General features: G+C 48.8%; 1 protein-coding gene across 5 annotated transcripts in view; it reads left to right on the top strand.

Annotated features, from left to right (window-relative positions):
- The window catches only part of MCF2L (MCF.2 cell line derived transforming sequence-like), a 178,419-nt gene that overhangs the window by 66,164 nt on the left and 95,765 nt on the right, over positions 1 to 16,490 (top strand). For 2 of the 5 annotated variants that reach the window (XM_005884442.2, XM_005884437.2), the window contains exon 1: positions 10 to 178. The exons of 2 other annotated variants lie outside the window; for them this stretch is intronic. In XM_005884442.2, coding sequence (XP_005884504.1) covers positions 100 to 178 — 79 coding nt within the window. In that variant the 5' untranslated portion in view covers positions 10 to 99. Of the gene's footprint in view, positions 1 to 9; positions 179 to 15,358; positions 15,859 to 16,490 lie in introns of those variants that run through there. One more of the 5 variants, XM_005884435.2, reaches the window with a different exon arrangement.

The following is a 16,490-nucleotide window of genomic DNA, read 5'->3' as shown; positions in this document are numbered from 1 at the left end:
CGCAGCCGCGCCCCCTCCCCACCCGTGCTACCCCACCCATGAAGCACCTTCTGGTGCAGAGGAAAGCAGCTGCGGAGGATCGTTTTGTTCTGCCGGAGGATGAGGTTTTGGCTGAGAAATGAAGAGATGGCTTTGGAAGAAATGGTGCAGAGATTAAATGCGGTTTCCAAGCACACTGGTAGGAGGAGCTGCTGGCCTTGAATTCTATGTTCTTAGGGACATGCGTCTAATTTTTGTATAACAGCCTTCATTTTCCCCCCTTAGCAGTAATAACAGGAAAGAGCAGGCATGATGGGCATTTATCTGGCAGCTGATAGGTTTCCATGGACAGTCAGCATGATTTTATTCTGCTGGGATCGTTAAAATGATTGCAGATGGGTGCCACAGGCTTTCTAGGAGATCCCAGGTTTGCATGTGGAGTGGTTGTCTGAAATCTTCTCATTCAACCTGCATTTCAGTTGCATGTGCAGCCATAGCAATGGAGAAAGCATGAGTATTCGTGGATGGAAAATAATTTGAGCCAAGGGCTTTTCGAGCCTGGCGTGGGGAGGGTGGAGATACCAGCTCATTTGGAGGAGGAAAAATCTGGATTGATCAGGTGGTTCTTTTCTCCACCCCATGTAGTTTCACCTAAGACAATTGTTGGGAACTGGTATGGGTCAAGAGTGGAAGGATAGCATTGTTGGACATTGGTTTTCTGTGTTAATTAAAAGATTACTTAAAATAAGCCTCTAGAAGCAATTAAAATGGGTTCGTTTAGATGTAAGAAAAACCTGAGCTGGCGGGGTCTTGCTGTTGGCTTTCAATCAGTCACATCTGAGTTGCCCTGTTGCGAGAGGAAGACACTCGGCATTAACTAGTTTTCCTTCCTTGGAATGAAAAGGAAAGAATCCGGTATAGTTAAAAGTGAGTTGCCACATTTTTGCCTGGTGTTGTCCTACGTTATGTTATATATCATTACCTTGTTGTCTAAATAAGACTTTCCAGCTATGTGGTGTAGATGTGGTATTCTTTCTTTCCTCTTTCCCTCTCTCTTTCTCCCCCTTCCCCCCATAAGTGGAAGACCCCAATGGCTTTCGAGAGCAAAGCAATGCTTAAATCAGCATAAGCATCATTGTGTGTGACATTCAGTTTTCAATGGTGACTTTTGTGATTACAGCTTCTGGACTTATTGTATATGGGTCAAAAGAAAATAAAGACATTTTACACCATCTGGCCCTTATTCATAGAAAGGTAGCGAGCTCCCTTTTTCTGAAACACGAGTCGCCTTTTGCTGGGTGCGGGGTTTGGCGTGTGGCTGAGGTGAAGGGCGCAGGGGACCGCAGCTTGGCGGGCGGGCTCCCACTGGCCCTGGAGGGGAGGGGCAGCTCTTCACACCCTCCGCATTGGCCTGGAGTCGGAATTACAGAGTGGGAACTGCTCCAAGAGTGATGTCACTCCCTAGCGCATAGGGAGGGAGGTTTTTCCTTGAGCTCAGAAAGACGCATGTGCATTTTGAATTGCTAAGAGTCTATGTCTGAAGAGCAGGGATGACATTGGCCACTCACCTAATGTGTATTGCAGGCCAGGTCCTTAACTTGACCATGGACTCATTCTAAGCAGAAACTCCGAAATGTGTGTCCTTTGACACATCTGCGCTGCCAGCAACTCCAGGTTTCACCAGACTCTTAAATCCAGGTCAGCAGATGCCTGGCTTTATGAATATCCAATATCATTTTGTTAGACGAGAGGACCCCTGCTTTTCTCCCATGAACACTTCCTCTTCCTTCATTACAAATCCATTTTTCACCCATTCTGCATGTGAGGCAGCCCTGGATGGGAGCTGTGACTTGGGCTGGAGGGCTGTTTCCCATGCTGTATTGACACAGTGCCATCCACCGAGCATGGGGGTAGGGATGTGGCTCTATGTAAACCTACTCACCAACTCAGGTCTAAATCCCAGGCACTTCCTCTGTAGCAGAATGGCTTTTACCTGGAGGTCGGAGAGTTGTTCCACCTCCAGGGTGATTTGGGATCAGTGGCAGGTGTGGGCTGGTCATGCCAGGACATGGGTCTGCATGTTGGTGTAGAGATTCAGGGCAGGGGGCCTGACCCACTCAGGACAGGGTCAGAGGGGAGGGCCTGGGTTCAGCGACCTTGCACAGAGCTTCGTGGCTATTTCACCTGCACAGAGTTGGACCTTTCATGGCTCTGCCCTGAACCGACAGGCATTTTATCTTTGTCCACTGTCCAGACATGCTGCTGCCTTATTTTCACTTCAGATTTATATGTTACTCCCACTCGGCAAGGACATGCATTATCTAGTAACGTTGTACATCTGGTCGGTGAATCTTACCTCTTTCTTGACCTTGAGAATTTAAGTTGCATATACTCTTGAACCTGAGCTTTAACCACAAGGCCAGGAGCACTTCCCAGTGACAAAAGCTCCCTTCTATGTGGTAGGGCTTCTTTTCTAGCGTTTGCATTATTTGGGTTTTCTCTTTATATTTACAGTAATTGGTGAAAAAGGAATAAAGATTTGAGGGAGAAATGCTAATGGATCTAGTTGATTCAGGCATTTTCCGAATGCAGAACAGTCATCCTCGAACTAGAACATCTGAATCATCTGGAGAGAATCATCACAGATTCCTGGGCCCTACTTCCAGAGTTTCTGACTCAGGAATTCTGGGGCAGGGCCCGAGAACTTGCATTTTTAAGTTCTCAGGTGATGCTGATGATACTAGCCCAGGAACAACATTTGGAGAAGCACTGCAATAGAAGTCTTTAAATCTAGTGCCACCTTCTCCATTAATTAACCTTGGGCAAAATATTAACTCTTGTTATGGATGAATGGATGAGGATGGATGGGTGGATAAATGGATGAAGCTGCATACGAGACTAAAAATAGAAACTGTATCATATATTGAATTTGTAATCCCCCCCGGCCCCAACCCTTGCCCTGAGGACTAACAACTTTTAGCTCTTACATACCCTTGGTTTGCATCAGAACATGAGTGTTGAGGGGAGGGCTGCTGATGAGTCTGCCTCACTCCTCTGGTTGGAGTTCAGCCATGACACTCATACTCTTTGGCCCGAACATCTTCCTTCCCACCCGTTCTGTCCCATCTTCTCATCTTCTCCAGTAAGTATACCACCACCTAGAGGCTCACTTTCAACTGACACCTCAGCTGCTAGCTCAGACACTGGAAGGATAGAGATGTTGTCCCATCCGGTACTATCATCGTAGCAACATTCGCGTAATGAGTGTCCACCCTTCAGATGTGTCCCTCTTAAAGAACCCAGGCATCCCGCAGTGGTGTTCTCTGTGTAACATCCAGATTCAGATGCAGGGAGAAGTGAGACTCTTTCAGCGAGTGTGTTGCTGAGATCTCTAGGGAACTCTGAAGTCGGACAGTGGAGGTAGCTTTTGTGACAGACCTGACCTGGGCGCTTCTTTGGAGTACGAATAGATGTTGTTGGATAGAAAGGGTGAGGACATAGACCAACAAGCCCCAATATGTAGACAGTGCTCTGTGGGAGATGATGAGGCCACATTCTTGTCTTTAATTTGTGGAGCCAGCTCCCTGCATCAGGGATCCTAGTTCTTTGTCTTCTGGGTTTTCCTAAAGAAACTGTTCAGTGCTGCAGCTGTTAATTGTTACTGTCCTGATGGAAGCCCCTGGGGTCCCTTGGTCCCCCACCTAGGACAGCCTGGCCCCAGCCGAGAATATGCCCACCTCTGCCTGTGTCATCCATCCCCCATTTCTGGCCCTCGGAGAGCTCTGCCCTCTGGTCGTCACTAGTCTCCTGTGGGGTTGTGTCCTGCTCCTGGCAGAGAACCCCCTGCACATGTACAAGGGCTCTGGTGCCTGGCTTCCTTTCTTTCCCTATTGGCAGGGCTTGTTGTGACTCGTCTGCCTTCAGGGTCCTGATAATGCTCACCTGCTCCCTCGGGGCCCCCCGCTACTGATGCCTCGACATGCGGTTGGCATCACTGTCTGCCTTCAGGGTCCTGATAATGCTCACCTGCTCCCTTGGGCCCCACTCCTCCCCCCTCCCCCATACTAATGCCTCAACATGCGGTTGGCATCACTGAGGCTAACCTTGCCCATTATCTCTGTACCAGCCCAAGTCCTTGTGAGGAGCCCGGTCCCTCTGGCCCCCCAAACCCCAGTCAGTCCTGTGAGGGGTCTGGCTTGGTTAAGACATGAAAATGAATAGTTAACCCAGAAATTCCAAAACACAACCTAAGAACTTTTCTGTGTAAAACGTGTACAGGCTTTTGGAAGATTCTTCTGTGTACAATGTGGCTACTCGTGTTTGCATTCTGGAGTCTGGAAGTCCTTGTTGTGTGAGGTTGGGACAGCATGGAGGCCGGGGTGGCCAGTGGGGAGCAGCCGGAGGGAGAGCAGAGGGGTCATGCCGGTGCACTCGTCACACCCGGCTGCTGTAACAAAGGCACCATGGACTGGGCGGTTGAAACAACAGGCCTTTATTTCTCACAGTTCTGGAGGCAGGAAGTTCGAGGTCAAGGTGTCAGCTGGGCGGTTTCTCCCAAGGCCTCCTTTCTTGGCATGTAGATGGCCGTCTTCCTCCTGTGTGCTCACATGGGCATCCCTCTCGGCATGTCTGCATCCTAATCTCCTCTGATCAGAACACTCGTCCCCTTGGATTAGGGCCCCCAATGACCTCGTTTTACCTGAAGCCTGTTTTTAAGGGCCCTGTCTTCAAATACAGTCGCATTCTGAGGTCCTGGGGATTGGGACTTCAACGTCTGGATTTTGGAGGCGCTCAGTTCATCCCACGACTGCCGGATGGCTTGTGAACTGTGGGACCACAGCTCCAACCTCAGCTCAGATCCTGAGGGGAATCGGAGGCCTTTGAGACATTTAAGCAGAACTGCGATATGATCTCATCCTGGTGTTTAAAGGCTTGTCTGGCTGCTTATTGAAAAGACAGAGGGAGCCATGTGAAAGGAAAGCCACCGACCAGCTCCAGTCCAGGAGAAGTTAGGCGGCCACTGGGGCCAGGGTGGCAGGTTTGCAGGTGGCAGGTGGTGCGGACAGCGGGGGTCTTGACATGTTTTGAAGGTGGGCTGACCGAGCTGGATGTGGTCAATGAGAGGAAAAGAAGAGGGCTGTGACCCATCTGCCGTTACCTGAACCACCAGGCTGCTCACTGCTCTCTGGCCATAAGCCCTCCCTGGGAAGATGGTGTCTGGCTGAGACATGCTTAGTGTGGCAGCAGGTTGGGGGCTGCAGGACCAGACTATCATGAATGAGCTTTCAGGGATATGAAGGTTCCCAGGACGTCCTCAGAGGTAGAGACCACCTGAAACTGCCCGATTGCACTGTCAGAGGACAGGATGCCTTCGAGGCTGATTCAGCAGGGGTCGTCGGGGTGCACATTTCCACACGGAAATGTTCAGGAGCTTTAGATGCAGGGATCACAGCGTCCGGCAGCAGTAAACTCCACCCAGCATGGTCTCCATCGGGGACATTTGTGCCCAGCCTGCCTGCTGTCTTCTCCTCAGCGATGGAATTCTTAAGACTAGTTTTTTTCCCCCCAAAATCCATTTTTTAAAAATATGTTTTTATTAATTTCAGAGAGAGGAAGGGAGAGGGAGAATGGGAGAGAAATATAAATGATGAGAGAAAATCATGGATCAGCTGTCAGAAGGCATCCCCCTTCTGAGGATTGAGCCCACAACCCAGGCATGAGCCCTGACCAGGAATCAAACTGTGACCTCCTTGTTCATGGGTCAACGCTCAACCACTCAACCACACCAGTCAGGCTCAAATCCATTTTAAAAAAATGTTGAGTCCCTTATGAAGAAAATCCTACAGATGAGTGAGATTGACATTGATGAGGGATGGTTGAGTATTTTGTGATGCGTAATTTAGATTTCTGATTAGATAGGTGGGAACTATTTTTAAAAGAAACAAATAGCTTGCATAGGAAATTTTTTATGGATCTTGTTAGCAGAGATTCTGGAATGAGTTTTGGAGATTCTGAGCATAAAGAGACGTTTGTGGATGAAAGTAGTCATTTATTCTTATTTAGAATTGCCCATTGGAGGTGCGACTGGTTTCCTCCATCTAATGCAGGGTCCTCAGGGTGTGGTCCTAGACCAGGCATCACCTGGAAGCTTGTTATAAATGCAGATTCTCAGGCCTGGCCCAGCCAGGTGAGTGGTGCTCCAAGTGAGGCCCACACAAGTTTGTGTTTTTTTTGGGGGGGGCGGGGTAGGGGACGCCAAAGCCCAGGTTAGTGGGAAGGTAAAAGCTGGACACTCTGGTCCTTCAGTGGACTCCAGTGAGAAACAAGGAGGCACTTTGTGCCTGTGCCATCCTGTCTGGAGCTCCTGCTCACCCTTCAGTTAATACTGGGTCCTCCCTCAGGAACCAGCTCAGGGCCACTCAGGTGAGGCCTTCGTCCTTGGCCCACATGGCTTTGTGATTCATGTGCTCCTGGCCCACACTCCTGGGTGCAGTGCTGTCCCCACTGTACTGTTTGCTTGGTGGCTCCTTTGCCACATCCATCAGTTCAGTGAGTCTGGACGATGCCCTGTTTGACTTCATGTCCCCAGGCCTGGCACTTAAATGTGCTCCATATGTGTTGGACTGGCAAAGTGTAGAAAGCACATGTTGATGTGAATTGAGAAATTGTGGCACGTAGATGAAACATCGAAAGACGAAATATTTGTGATTACTTCTCTGATTTTCAAAAAGAATACGTGTTATTAAGAAACTACGAATTTTCCCTTCACAAATGATGGAAAAAATTATGAGTCCATAAGGAAAGTGATCATCTTCAGCTACCAGAAAAGATCTAGTAAATTCTTAGTAAACTAACTTTTATGAGAGCGTGAGAGTGAAAATCAAAGGCACTTCATATTTTGGTGTCTGGATTTTGATAAAGGCTTTCTTTACATCCTGGTTGTCCTCCATGAACGAAGAGGAGGGAGAGTGACCATAGGATATTGAGATTCTTTGGATTCCTTTTTAGCAAGCATTCACCCTCCCCTTCCACTGTGGGCAGAGCGTGTGTCCCCCTTTGACTTGTTCTTGGTCATCTGACTGGCCTTGGCATATTTGGTGCTCCCATGTGTTTGCACAGTGGGCTGGCCCTTCCCGTTCCCCAGTGATCCCTCGTGAAACATACCCAGGGCAGTCGAGGCTTCTCTAGCCTGGGTCCAAATGAGGCATGTGGAGCAGAGCCACCTACACAGAGTTTTGAACATGAGAAGAACACTTATAACTTATACTAGAGTCCCAGTGCATGAAGTTCATGCACCTGGGGTGGGGGGTGTCCTCAGCCCGGCCTGCACCCTCTCCAATCTGGGACCCCTCAGGGGATGTCCAACTGCCGGTTTAGGCCTGATCCCGTAGTCGGACAACCCTCTCGCAATCCAGGACCGCTGCCTCCTAACCGCTCACCTTGCCTGCCTGCCTGATCACCCCTAACCACCTCTGCCTGCCGGCATGATCGCCCCTAACCCCTCTGCCTGCCGGCCTGATCACCCCTAACTGCCCTCCCCTGCTGGCCTGATCGCCCCTAACTGCCTCTGCTTTGGCCCCCGCCACTGTGGCTTTATCTGGAAGGAGGACCAGATGACCGGTCTAATTAGCATATTACCCTTTTATTAGTATAGATGTTACTGAACTGGTGTACAGCTTGTCATGCAGCAGTAGTATGCGACTCGCTAACTAATTCAGACAGTATGCTGTGAATAGTCAGCCGAACAACCAGCCATCTAATGGGAGAATGGCAGTTCCCATTGTCTTCTCATTTTTAAATTATCTGTTGAAATATTCTCTTTAACTATTGTTGGAAAACAGAAGACCTGCCAGAAACACGTACATGCCCGTCCAGCATTCCAGCCACTGTCCAGCAGAAACAGAAATGGAGGTGTTCTCTTCGCCTCCAAGTAGTAGAGTTAAGAGCAGTGAATCAATGAGTAGAAATTACAGGAAGCACATTTTGACTAAAAGGAAATATTTTTCCAAAGGACTCCAAACACAGAGTGCTGGCTGTTGAGCTGACTGTTGAGACAGAGCTGGAAAGTGCTGGCCCCTTGACTCCGAGGAGCCTCGCTGGGGACCTGTAGTGGCCTTGGCAGCTCTCAGATTCGGTGGTTTTTAAAATTGCTCGACCTGCTCAAATGTTTTGTAAAGGTCTCTGAGATTTTCATGTTCAATGGACATTATTACACACACACACACACACACACACAAAATGAGTATTGGCTGTTTATAACAGTAACGACCCTTGGTGGTTAAAGAGGAATGTTCAAAAGACAGTATGTAGGCCCGGCTGATGTGGCTCAGTTGAGCATCGACCTATGAACCAGGAGGTCACAGTTCGATTCCCAGTCAGGCCATATGCCTGGGTTGTGGGCTCGATCCCCAGGAGGCAGCCGATCAATGATTCCTTCTCATCATTGATGTTTCCATCTCTCTCTCCCTCTCCCTTCCTCTTTGACATAATATATATATATATTTTAAAAAAGACAATATGTATACTTTACAGAAGAGGTGGGGAACCTTTTTTCTGCCAAGGGCCATTTGGATATTTATAACATCATTCATGGGCCATACACAATTATCAACTTAAAAATTAGCCTGCTGTATTTGGTCAAACATTTAATTAACTCACCCCTAATGTCTTATCAGGGCCAGACCAAATGATTTCGAGGGCCTTGTATGGCCCACAGGCTGGACAGCCCCCACCCCTGCTTTACAGTACAGTTAGGTCCTCACTTAAAGTCCTCACTAGGTTCTGTGACTTTAAGAGAAATGAAACCAATTTTACCACAGGCTTTTTTTATGAATATAAATAAGAGTTAACTTCCTACGCTATCTCATCAAAGTTATAACCAAACATTGTTGTACTAAATGATGTTATCGAGGATCTGCTGCTTGAGGGAGACCTTGAAGGCAATTTCAAACACAACCTGCTTTAAGCATCTTGAAGAGAGCAGTCTTAATTTGAATTTGCAGAAATCAGTCACATTCATGCATCTGCTTTTGCTTGCTAATTATCGCTTTATTTAAGCAAAACGAAGAAATGTAAACTGTTTTGACTTAAGTGGGTCTTGTGTTGGTGGAGCCATATCCATATGCTCAGCATGATTCTTGCTATGGGTTGCCCTCCTTCGCCAGTGTCTCCAGATGACGATCACATTGTCAGGGTCCTCCCACATCTTTGCTCAGTACTCAGCCTCCCTCCTCCCAGAAACAATTCCTGGACCAGTCAGCTCTCCTGGCCTTGCTCACCTCATTTCCTTGTAGCCCCATGTAGAATTTCATCATGTGCGGTTTGCATCGTCTGTTAATCGCTCGGCAGATCTGCGTTGTTCTTCCTACTACCCTTAGAGCTCCATGAGAACACCGACCATGTTCCAGGCTCTTGTGAGTGTCCCCCTGGGACCACGCGGTACTGCCTCTACAAAGGCCACTCAGGGTGGCCGGTTTGCTCCAGTCTTTACCCAACTCATGTCTTCCCAGCAGCTCCTTCGGCAAGTGTTCCTGGTGAGAGCACCTTTGCTGCCCGTCATCTGCATCCGCTTAATAACTGAGAATTCCCCCTAGAATCAGACTTTTAGGAACTAGTAAATATAAAAAATATAATCTGAGAAACCCTTCTTTTGGTATAACTAATAACAATGAATAAACATTGCAATGAAAAGCTTTCTGATCCTCAGCTATGCGTGAAATAGGTAAATACATTTTCCCTATAAGAGAATAATTTTAACGGTCTGTTAGGGTCCATGGATTCACAGTTTAACCAAATGCAGTCTTCTGCAGCTTAGTCTGCACACGAAGGCTGCCTGGGGAGTATCTGCTCATTTTCTTCTGTTGCACACACATGCATAGCCAAGGTTGGAAGCTCTTTCTGTCTGTCCAAGCTCACCTTTTCGCCAGGTTATCATCTCTGTGTAAGTAGATAGCAGTAATCCTTGCCGTTGGATTTGTACTATTATAAATAGTATTTTCACACTTCTGTATTTCTGATCAACTAAGAACTTATCTGGTCACATTCATTTTATACCCCTGGTTTTAGAGAAAGAAATATGTATTCTATCTTTCAAAACAAGCTATTGCAGTTGTCAGATGCATATACAAAAATCTAGTTGCCTAAATTCTAATTCCAGTTGAGCGCTGAAATTAAAATATAGCCGATGTTCTTGTAGTCCTATTTGGATAAAATGTGGAGTGAGGTTTTCTGCCTTGGGGGATGATAATAAGATTAGCACCACTGCAGAGAGCCAGTGTGAGTGTTGGAAAGTGAAAACACTGTCTGGAGCCATCACCTTGGGTTCAAACCCCGGCTCTGCCATCTGTCGGCATGAGGTACCTCGGTTTCCCCATCTGTAAAGTGGATCCATGAGAGCACCTTGTCAGGTTGCTGTGAAGAGCAAGGGAGTTAAATTCACATGAAAAGCACTCAGAGCTGCCTGTGGGCCGGAAGGTCTCAGCAAATACTTCTGGATGCCGTTGTCACATACGCATGTGCTTAGTGAGTGCCTGGCTCCTGCGCTCAGTACATGTGGCTGCCACTGTCATTATTACATATTATCACCCCCAAGTATGTTTTCCGATGAACAATCCCGGTAATGAGGCATGTGGAGATTTTCCAGGCAAGTGAGAAGAAAAGGGAAACATCTGAGAGGCCGTGGCTCAGAGAGGAAGGGACGTATATGTTAGGGGCTGTGCTACCCAGATGGGATTCTCCAAAGTGCTGTTAACACAGAGCACAGCCTGGATCCGGGCCTCAACACCAGCTTGTTAGGAAGGAGCTTCAAAGTAGGATATTTCTAGTTCCCCTCAGAGGAACATTCGTCCCAGCTTAAGTCCCAAAAGGTCCACAAATACTGAGGGAAATGAACCTTTGGGAGGAGACCTTCAAGAAAATGTAAAGATGTAAGTTTGACAGTACCAAAGAGTAGATGCTCTTTCTGAATTTTAGAATCAAGTGGTTGATGTGTATCTAAATTCGGGTTTCAGCAGATGTTCTAGCATTTTGCTTTGTTTCATTATAATAACAGTATTAAAGAAATGAATCCAATCCCAAAGCACAAAGACCAATTTCTTAGTTTTATAGTCATACCATGGCTGTGGCACTTATTTCACCAAAGGAAAGAACTGCTGTTAATTTCATCCATGACATTTTGGACAAGATTTTAGGGACGGTGAACTGTCCCAAATATGACTTCACTTTTATAAGGATGATTTGTCTTTAAAGATAAAAACTCTTTCAAGTGTTTGGATTTCTGAGTCCTTCAGAAGGAAGACTATGTCATTTGATACTTAAATGATAACAAAATACAGGAAGCTGTTGAATGCACCTACATGTCAGGTCTCCATGATTTGTCAGTTTTATAATTTTATGACTCCATCAATTCTGCAAGGGCTAAAATGTTTACTGTTTTCTGAAAGCCATTCTTTAGTACTGGCAGGATCGCTCCCTCATAAAGACACGTTCATTCATCCTCACCAGACACTCAGAGAGAGTCTGCTCTGTGTGACGTGTCTGCCTGGTGGAACCTAACAGTGTGGGTCTGCCTGGGTCTGGAAACTTCACCAGGAACAGTCTAGACCAGCCGTGGGCAAACTACGGCCCGCGGGCCAGATCCGGCCTGTTTGAAATGAATAAAACTAAAAAAAAAAAAAGACCGTACCCTTTTATGTAATGATGTTTACTTTGAATTTATATTAGTTCACATAAACACTCCATCCATGCTTTTGTTCCGGCCCTCCGGTCCAGTTTAAGAACCCATTGTGGCCCTCGAGTCAAAAAGTTTGCCCACCCCTGGTCTAGACACAAACCATCGCTTAATGTGAAGAGTGTTAGAACCTCATGTGGAAAATAGAAATGAGCATTCTGATGCGCTGCATGTTTATTCCCTCATTTAAGATTTGGCCCAGCCACATCCCAATCTATGTCTTTGAAAGATTTTTTTTCAAACACAGCTTAGAAAGGACTTAATCACCATGTCATCTGTTATCTGTGTCTTAATAGACTTCTAAATGCACGTGACTTGGGTGGGCATAATCTCTAGAGTTTGTCATGATTGGTCAGTTGTGGTGGAACTTTGTTTTATAAAATTAAGCAGATCAATTAATTATTCTTTTACTCCTAAAAAGAAACTTTGGTTTCTCCAACGATGGTTTCATTCCTGGGTTACAGAGGCCTCAGAATTTTAGAGAATTACAGTGTCTTACGGGTTATCTTGATTGCCCAGCTCCCAGAATTTTCTGTCTTTGTTAGAGGGAAGATGTTGTCATTAAAAGATGACAAGAAGTAGCCTGACTGGAAGCCCCCTATTAAAACTGAACAATTTAGTAGTGACTAGCAGTGTGGCTCCCTCAGGAAATGCCATCAAGTAGGGCTGCGAGCCCTAACTGGTTTGGCTCAGTAGATAGAGCGTCGGCCTGTGGCCTGAAAGGTCCCAGGTTCGATTCCGGTCAAGGGCATGTACCTTGGTTGTGGGCATATCCCCAGTAGGAGGTGTGCAAGAGGCAGCTGATTGATGTTTGTCTCTCATCAATGTTTCTTACTCTCTATCCCTCTCCCTTCCTCTCTGTAAAAAAATCAATAAAATATATTTAAAAAAAAAAAGTAGGGCTGCGAGGTTGTGACCGAGAGCAGTGCCAGGTGAGGGGGCTGGTGCTCAGCACTGAACAGGAGGGGGCTTCGCCAGGTGTGTTGCTGCCCTGGACCTCAGGGATTACCAGATTTAGGAAAGATTAGTCAGTGCAAGGAGAATGATTCATCCATCTACCCACAGCCAAGCGGGGGTGCCAGGCACCAGGTCCAGCGAAAAACCCAGAAAAGGGATAAAGTGCGGAGAAGTCGAAACAACGCTTGTCCGTGGGAGGGAGGCGTGCCTGGCGAGGCCGGGGACTCTGCGCGTGGGTGCTGGTGTGCGTGCCTGCACGTGCCGACCTCGTGCAGATTCACTGAACGCAAGTGCCACGTGTGGTTTTCTGCACACGGTTTTTTGAAAGAGAGAAAACAGATTTATACCCAAGTCCTCAAGTGTGGCTTCAATGGAGCAGTTCAGCAGGCGGCCGCTTCCCTGCCTGCATTAGCCCCGGAAGAATTGAATTTTCAATTACCCAGCATCTTCTTTGGTTGAAGACTGCACTAAGTAACTCCCTGCTCTCCTGACATGATTAACTTAAGATGCTTTTACTGCCAAAAATCATGCCATTTATTGATATGAAACTAACAATAGCTTGAGGCCCTATTGTGTAAAATATACTCTTGAGGTGTAAGATACAAGTCAGTCCACTTCTCAAGTGCTCTGGTTCCTTCAGCTTCCCCAAGGCTTGCCCAACCCACCTAGCGAAGGCCAGGGCCATGTGAGGGCGAATTGGATCTCAAGTGTTTTTTGTATTTTTTCACTGGACAGCTATGAGAGGGGTTTAGGGGAGGGCAGGCCCACTGGCTGCTGGGAAAAGCCCTTAGAGTTTTCAAGATGTTTGCCAAACCCAGTGGCTGCAAACGTACAAGACAAGGAAACTGACAGATTGTGAGTGAGGTTGAGATTCAGAATTGACTTTTGGAAAAGGTTGCAATTAGTAACATCTTTAAAACATATTTAGATATTTAGGGGGAACGGGGTTAACCCACATCCACTGGATGGAAAAAACACATTGAATCATAAACTGCGTGAGCGCACGTGTGTGTATGTGTGTGTGTGTGTGTGTGTGTGTGTGTGTGTTCTGACTTCCTGGCTGCTCAGGGAATGGTCCCCACATTCCAAATGTTCACAGTTTTCTCTGCACATCTTAACACTTGTGGGGGGTGGGGAGGGGAGAAAGATACACAGACAGAAATTCTGTGTTTCTGAGGTGCAGACCTCAGAAACGACGCATGACAGATGCTCGCTGCGGTTGGTCATCGGGGGGTGGCGGGCTGCTTCTGTGAGCACGTAGCAGTCTCGTTTCCGCGGGTCTTTCCCTGGGGTCCTGTGTCCTGAACCTGATTGAAGGATCCCTGGTCACGGGAAGAGGACCTGCCACATCAAACACACCATCTGTTTCCTCCTGATTGTGTGTTGGGAGGGGCCTCTGCTTAGAAGCCAGTGTGAGGGGCAGACATGCAAACTCGAGCGCCCGACAGCCCCCGTGGCTCATGCTTTGAATCTCGGTCAGGGTTTTCCTTTGCCTCTGGGTGAAGGAAGTGTTGACTGTGACTGTCCAGGTTCTGTGCACGGTTTTCCTCTTGTGTCGTCTTAAGGAGGCCGCACAGAGAGCTAGCTTCCCTCCGTGAGGTCTCAGGTGGCCCCAGAGGCTGGCTTGCCACACCCACAGGTACCAGCTGGGCATGGGGGGTGGCGGCAGGGGGGTTAGAGTAGCCAGCACCGGCTCCACCTGCCCTGTCTCACTCTTGACACCTTTAGTGCTCAGAAGTGCAAATCTCCGTGTCACCAAGGAGAGTGCTGGGCAGAATCACTGTCTGTGGGAAGCTGCCCCGCTTAGGGGCTGAGGAAGCGCACGTTCCCCGGACCAGGACTGTCCCCTCGGCTTCACAGTCTCCAGCAGGAAGGACGCATCCGCCTAGGAACATGCCTGGGAGGAGGGGTGCACCCTGAAAGACTGAAATTAAATAAATGCGCTTATCTTGCTGTCAACCAGAGATGCCTGCTCTAATCACATTAGCTTATCCAAGGGCACATGGTGCACAGGGTACAGCCTGGTCCTTCAGACAGACCTAAGTGCTAACCTCCGTCACTCTCTTGTTCTGCAACCTGCAGCATGGAATGAGCACGCTTAAGCCCTTCGAGCCTAAGCCTCGCACTTTAAATGGCACTGAAGTTTGCTGCCTGTCAGGTGGGAGGCAAGGATCTGCAACGCCAGCGTGTGCCCCACGCGAAGCTGGCACAGAGCGGGCAGCAGCTCTGGGGCAAGAGGAGCATCCCTGGCGGTCCCTGGGCGGTCCTGAACCCCACCCCCGCCCCGGGGGAGTTGCCAGGACACCAGGCTCTGGAGCTGCTGGGCTTGGGGCAGGCTCAGCATCTCTCCGTGGAAAGTGTCGGCTTGCCAAGCAAAACGGCGTTATCATTTCCTTTTTCCCAAGCTGGACAACAGGCGGGAGCAACAGGCAGCGGAACTTCCAGTTTATTTCAAGAAAGCCTGGGGCTGCTTCCCCTCCCTTCCTCCTGCCTTGTAGTTGTACAGTTGTTTGTTTGAACTTGAGACTTCCTGAACTTGGAAGGTGTTTTTGGCATGGGCTGTCAGAGCAGCTCCTTAACATTCGGAGCTCCAACCAGCACAAGCCCCCTTTCTAAGGAAGGAAACACCCAGAATTTGCAAATAGAGTGGCTGGGTGCGGCCTCGCCTCCACTCCGCAGGAGTCTTTCTCTGACACCACAGGCATCTTCTCCCGCTGCCTGTCCTGCAGGGTGTGGCGGGCAGGCTAGCATCCCTGTCTCTGTGGGTGGCAGGAGGCAGGCCTGGGGCGAGGGCAGGTTCTGAGCTGCGCAGAGGGGACTGTCAGTGCAGGCAGTTGTTCCAGAGCGAGGCCTGGACTTGGGGACTCCAGGGGACAGACTTGACTTGACGCTCTGGTCGCTAGAGATTGTGTGCCCGACCCAGCGTGCAGAGCGGCACCGGGTGCCCTGGCCCTCGTCGTTGGTGCCTGCAGGCCGGGGGAAACCACGTCGCTCTGGCACAGGGGCCGTGTTTGGACCTCGTGTGAGCTTATCCTGAAGATTCAGAGCCTCCGCTGCTGCTGCTGCCTGTCCCTGGTGGAGAGACCAAGTGATGGCCGAGAGGCGAGCGTCACAGGGAGCCCCTGGGGGCCCCCAACGTCGATTCTGGCTGCTGACCCGGAGGCGCCGGGGGACCTCGAGGCGCCCAAAGCCCGGTGAGGCGGGAAGGGGTGGCACCGTCCAGGGCGCACAGGGACAGGCTCCAAATGTCCCCTTAGTAGGCAGGCACTTGCCTGTCCATTTCTTTGACTGAAAAATGTGTGCCATTTGCAATACTTTTTTAAAAAGGTTAGAACTGACGTGTTGGGCAATCTCCGCTGAAGCCAGACTTCAGGTCTTGCTTCATTTGCTTTACTTAAAGTGTTCCGGTTCTGAGGAAGCTGGACTCTCCTGTCTCTGCTTTGCTGGGCTGATCATGGGGTAGACACAAGGAAAGCATTTGGTAAGTTGAGCACCTGGGCACGTGAGGCTTACATGCGGTGCCCTTTCTGCCTGGAGGGTGCCCTGCAGGTGGGAGGATGGATGGAGCAGAGCCCTCCCATCCTGCCCCGGCGTCCGAGCTCCTGTCCTCTGCAGCCAGACACCAGAGCCAGCGAGCCCGGCTCGGGCAGGCGGTCCCCTGCCAAGGAGCAGGCTGCCTCGGAACGGCTGCTCTCTCTGAATGGCACTGCTTTTACTAGAAGAAGGCGCGGGAGCTTCGAGCATTTGCTCAGCCAGACGGCACAATTGAAATTCTCACGGGTCTCAAAATAATGTGTTTTTACAAATTGACTTCCAAAGGAGCAGG

Source organism: Myotis brandtii, unplaced genomic scaffold (assembly GCF_000412655.1).
Source record: "Myotis brandtii unplaced genomic scaffold, ASM41265v1 scaffold83, whole genome shotgun sequence".
Classification (NCBI taxonomy): Eukaryota; Metazoa; Chordata; class Mammalia; order Chiroptera; family Vespertilionidae; genus Myotis; species Myotis brandtii.
The sequence above is the reverse complement of the archived record's forward strand: the minus strand, read 5'-3'. Positions and strand labels throughout refer to the sequence as shown.